The sequence below is a fragment of the Miscanthus floridulus genome, chromosome 13, assembly GCF_019320115.1.
Source record: "Miscanthus floridulus cultivar M001 chromosome 13, ASM1932011v1, whole genome shotgun sequence".
NCBI lineage: Eukaryota > Viridiplantae > Streptophyta > Magnoliopsida > Poales > Poaceae > Miscanthus > Miscanthus floridulus.
In genome coordinates this window covers 76,897,600-76,902,764 of record NC_089592.1, presented here as the reverse complement: position 1 = coordinate 76,902,764, position 5,165 = coordinate 76,897,600, and the positions used below count along the sequence as shown (strand labels likewise).

The window sequence follows — 5,165 nt, the reverse complement described above, 5'->3', positions numbered from 1 at the left end:
ACAAGTGGGTCATGTATTAACTGTAAAGAGCTAACTACTATATGAGTGGGCTGAAAGAAGGCTGTAAGGAATCTTACAGTCAGCAAACTAGCTGTATTATTAGCCTTGCTCTAAATAAACTAAACAAAAATGAAAATAAGAGGGTTCGTCTATGCATTTCCGTGTACCCTCTGCTTCACCTTGATGGCTCCAAATAAGGGCATATATATACTTCTCCACATTCTAAGATGCATTTATGATAGTAATTGCATGTTATCCACCAGATTAACCCCAATCTGGGGCAAGATTGTGTTCAATTATGCAGAGAGGGACAGGACACATCTACAGAGACATGAGCTGCCATCCGGATGTTATAACATGGGCTTTAGAAAACTAAATAGGAATTCTGTTTTTAGATTGCAGATAAAATTAAGGGAGTTGCTATTGTACAGGCGCCTGGTTTTTCCAAGAAAATCAGGCGACGTTTGCTAAGCAGTGGTCATCCGCTTTGTAATCCTAGTAGGTTGTACCATGAAAATTGAATTTACCATAAAATTCACAGCTAAAAAAAATGACAATCCAATTTGATTTTGAACTCAAATTTTAATGCAAGAAACATGACACACATCCAAACGTGAATTTGAAAACATGTGACATTTTCTCCACATTTTGATATTCATTTATGATAATTATTATAGCCACTGAACTTTCTCCTCACTTCTAAGTTTTTTCTTTTAGACTACCTCACTTCTAAGTTATCCCTACGTTGAAGTGGCACAGGTGCATTGCGAGTCGGTAATAACAACAGTAAAAAAATATTCTGTTTTCAAACGGGCCTCAAAATTGAAGTTTCTTTTTTTGTTTCCAACACACGGCCCATGGATGATAGGCCCATATTTGGACACCTCCTCAGTCCTCAAAATGAAATTAAAGTGAGATGGAGAGAGAAAAAAAAAAAACTAACCGTGACCAGGTTACGATCAACACCAGGCGACTGGTGCCGAGCCCATCGACGCAGCCGCCCAATCCCCGGCCCGGTCCCATTCATATCCTCCCCACGGCGCGCGGCCGCGCGGGCACCACCCGCCACCCAGAATCCCAGATGCGCAGCCGACCGGCCACGGCCAGGATGGCAGCGGGGCCCACCCCATCCGCCGCGGCGGCGTCGTTCCGGCCGCCGATCCCGCCGCCGCCGCCGTGCTTTGACTACCGGGCGGCCGTGCTCGCCGACACGCGCGCCGCCGCCGCGGGGAACCCAGCGCTGGCGGGGCTGGTCGAGTCCGGCGCGCTCGTGCGGATCCCGCGGCGGCGGTTCGGACCGGTCCCGGCGTGGCGCCCGCCGGACTTCGTGGAGCCCGACGAGGTGTGGATCCTCGGCACCTCGCACCTCTCCCCGGACTCCGTCGCCGACGTCGAGCGCGTCCTCCGCGCCGTCCAACCCGACAACGTCGTCGTCGAGCTCTGCCGGAGCAGGCAAGGCCTTCCCTTCCCTTAATAAACATTATTAAGCCGCTTAAACTAAAGAAGTGTTGTCAAATCTTCTCCCGGGGTTAATTGACGCCATTGCAGAGCCCTCGCTACAGAGCTGGAATCATGTACGTGTCCACTGATTCTTCCGACGAGCCGCTTTTGAAGTCCAACATGTTCTCTCTTGGTGGCTCCAAGTTCTTCGGTGCAGTCAACAGAAGCATCAACCTGGGTAAGAGCGACCGACCACTGCCTTGTGTTTACCACTTCTCATCAGCCATGGAACGACTGAGACCTGCTGATTTTGTTGGTTTCTTTGGGATGGTACAGGTGGTCAGAGCGCCCTTGCTCTGCGTCTGCTCCTCGCTGTTTTTTCTTCTAAAATTTCTTCCAGTGCGAACCGGCCGTTTGGAGAAGAGGTAGGTGCTTGCTCATAAACTGACATGTAAGTTTTCTTCAGATGTTATGTGACAATATAGCAACTGAATTCTACTACCATATACTGTGTTTTGGTAGTTCCGGGCAGCTAGGAGGGTGTCTGAAGACATTGGAGCTCAGCTTGTTCTTGGCGATCGCCCGATTGAAATAACTGTATGTGGCTTATTAGCTGAACAATGGTTTATTTTAATGGTATTTGCACACTGAGCTTGCATTGCTAACTCTGGAAAGTACAGCTGATAGAATAGCTGAAGCTCATATCAGATTGTTCATGCAGCTTGAACGAGCATGGAAATCCCTTACCTGGGATCAAAAGACAAAGCTACTCATCTCACTGTTCCGCGGAATTACGTCGACAACTGACACGCCAGTAAGTACTTGTATTCATTTGTCAGTCCTCAGTGGTAATTGCCTAAAAGAAAATGTTGCCAGTCCTTTTAGTACAAGAATGTATCATGAACCAAATGTCGGAGAAATCATTTTTTACTGCCGTTGTCTGTTGACATTCTTGTTTGATTATTACTATTGTAGCAGGATGAAAAAACTGCCGTCAGCCCATATGAGTTGTATGAGAAACTTAGCACATCTTATCCTGCACTCTCGCAGTCTCTAATACATGAACGCGACATGGTATGAGTATGATTCTGAACAGCCTATTTAAATCCTCCACTCTTGCAGAACATGCAACTATGTGCATTTTTTAATTGCATCAACCTTTGCACCATACTTCAATCATCCATGCCTCTAGCAGTTCAGTTAAACTCTGGATGCTTTCTTGCAGTTCCTTGCATGGTCGCTGAAGAGGAGCAAGGCTGTGAACAAGAGCAAAACTGTTGTTGGAGTTGTAGGGAAGGGGCACATTAATGGCATTGTGTACGCGCTGATCTCTGATCAAGGGGATTTGAGATTCCGAGACCTGGTTGGTAGAGCATCATCTGATACATGGGTTAGCTCACTCATCAAGGGCCTGGTGAGGGACACTATAATAGGATTGGTCCTTTGGGCTTTGTATGAACAGCTGCAGGGTGTGCTATAGATGAAGACTTCCACAATGTACACAAACTCACAGTACAGTACTGAACTTTTTACTAGCTGAAACTTAAACTTCGATTCAGCGGAAATCTGAAACTTAACAGTCCAGATTCTCCACAAGGATAATGACTTGATTGAAGTACCTCTAGATGAACTGTCAAGCGCAGTTTTATCTTCTGAATATCTACAGTTCTACACAAGACAACAAAACACTACCTGTATTTTTTCTTCTACTTTCTTTGCCATTTCATATTTGGGCAAAGCAACAAAGATGCATTTTGTGTTTTAATCATCCTGTCACCCTATGCAGGACACTGGTAAATATGCTTGGAGAAAACCAATAGATTTTGAGAAAATTCTGATGGAATTTCCTCTGAAACCTGAATGACCAGAACTTGTTGAGGACCTGGCATCCTGGCTGTTGTGCCTGCTGCGGATTGTACAGTTACCCTTGGTAGTAATGCCTTTGAGATTTATTTTTTGCCATCGCCAACATGTGGCTTTTCTAAGTTGCCATCGCCATAACGAGCTTCGCAAAAATGCAATTGTGGACTCATTGATTACCCTGCGGCGAGGATCTGCCGAAGTTAATTTACCAAAACCGAGTTGATTCGTTGGTGCCATTGTCACTAGGAAGTTACAAAGCACCTAGGTTATTTTCTTGGTGCCAATGTCACTCTAGTTGGCGCGAGATGATCGTTGTTTGCTGTGTAATTCAGTATTCTTCTTTTGTAGGAAAGTGCAATTTTATTTTTTCAAGCCAAAGGAAAGGCATGTTCACCATTTTGAAAACAGAGGAAAAGAGAAGGCCGGAAACAGAAAGGCCTACAAGGCCCATGTAAGTTGGTGCGTCTATGGATGGTTATGTGCTAAAGGAATGCTGAACATGTCCACTTCAGGTCTTCTATTTTTAACGGACTGAGTTTGGCCCGTGTATGATCTTGTTGTGTCAGTATTCAGAATATTGAACTAAGGTATTGTGTATAGCTTGGTAGTATAATAGTACACCACCAGTTATGCAAAGTCCAAGCAAAATCCGAATTTGACTTATGAACTAAGGTATCGTGTAGCTACAACCGATGGACTCAAACTAGAACTTAAGCCAAGCGAACAGGGCGAAGGCAATATTATGACCTGGGGGAGTATCTTATCATCTTATATTTAGCCTGTTTGCTGGTTGGTTTCTGGGCTGATAAGTCCTGTTGGCTGCTGGTTTGTTGTGAGAGAAAAATACTGTACCATGACTGATAAGCCCTGGCTGAAACTAACAAGCTAACATGCTGATTAGCTTGTTCTCATCAAGTGGCTTCACGAGCAAGGAAAGGGCATCCAAGTTGAATCGGAGGAAGAAGCTGTCAATACCAGTGGCCATATAGGCACTTAATTTCTGTGAACTTAATCAAGACAAATAATGCATGTAAACAACTTGAGTACTTGATCGACTATAACTCTAAAACAGCTTCACTATTATATATTAAAAATGTAGTACGGTGTTTTTCTCCCTAGCTTAATTAGCGCCCTGAGCTGGGTAAGGGTAAGCAGTGACAACATAGTAATCGTCGTTGTACTGATCTTAGCTTATTAGCTAATAACTGCATCTTTTATTTGAATATCATGTGATGATTCAAACAAAGGATAAAAATGTGCAGGAAATCCACGAGATGAAACTCAGAGGATAGGAGGACAAGTATTGTGAATATGTCAAAACGCTAAACTACCACACGCATTAATTTGAATTCATTTTTTTGTACCTGTTATGATACCTTGCCATACTGAACTCAACGTCACCGTCTCAAAGTACACGCATCATCTCGCTTCCCGAGGAGTCAAGCATTGTAAAGTTTAACTACATTTTATACAAAAGTATACCAATATTATGCAGTATAATAATTATCATTAGATTAGAATATATTTTTATAATAAACTTATTTAGAGATACAAATGTTGATACTGTTTTTTTATATTTCTAGTCCTCGAGAAGTGAAATACACGTTTATCTTGGGACCGAGAGGGAGTACTGTCAACCTAAGATATAGTGTATATATATACACGTAGAAGCCAATTGTGCAGAATAAAGGTCAGATATATACCATGCATCATATGTCTGGTGCGCTGCACACGTGTTGAGGAAAACGGTTGCGAGGCAATTTATTTGCACGATGAGCTCCAAACTAAAAGGAGCCGATCGAAAGGCCATCTGTAGCTGTACTGCCTGACGACTTCGCGTGATCCACTTAACGATCGCATCT

General features: G+C 43.7%; 1 protein-coding gene across 3 annotated transcripts; it reads left to right on the top strand.

Annotated features, from left to right (window-relative positions):
• The first annotated feature begins 989 nt into the window (after positions 1-989).
• Positions 990-3,746, top strand: LOC136501279 (uncharacterized). 3 transcript variants are annotated; one of them, XM_066496781.1, is made up of 8 exons: positions 990-1,452; positions 1,563-1,678; positions 1,777-1,865; positions 1,963-2,037; positions 2,162-2,254; positions 2,419-2,514; positions 2,666-2,854; positions 3,227-3,746. In XM_066496781.1, the coding sequence occupies exons 1-8, from the start codon at positions 1,082-1,084 to the stop codon at positions 3,302-3,304; spliced, it is 1,107 nt and encodes a 368-aa protein (XP_066352878.1). In that variant the 5' UTR covers positions 990-1,081; the 3' UTR covers positions 3,305-3,746. The 3 variants fall into 3 exon arrangements, with proteins under 3 accessions (XP_066352878.1, XP_066352877.1, XP_066352879.1); XM_066496780.1 differs by having other exon boundaries at positions 2,416-2,514; positions 3,227-3,745; XM_066496782.1 differs by lacking the exon at positions 3,227-3,746 and having other exon boundaries at positions 991-1,452; positions 2,416-2,514; positions 2,666-3,017.
• The last annotated feature ends 1,419 nt before the right edge of the window (positions 3,747-5,165 follow it).

What these genes read in the sequence shown, in the direction of transcription:
- LOC136501279 (XM_066496780.1), top strand. Translation starts at nt 1,082, where the DNA reads ATGCGCAGCCGACCGGCCACGGCCAGGATGGCAGCGGGGCCCACCCCA. An exon ending in CAACAGAAGCATCAACCTGG is followed by an intron (nt 1,679 to 1,776) that starts GTAAGAGCGACC and finishes GGGATGGTACAG; the next exon opens with GTGGTCAGAGCGCCCTTGCT. An exon ending in GCTCACTCATCAAGGGCCTG is followed by an intron (nt 2,855 to 3,226) that starts GTGAGGGACACT and finishes CACCCTATGCAG; the next exon opens with GACACTGGTAAATATGCTTG.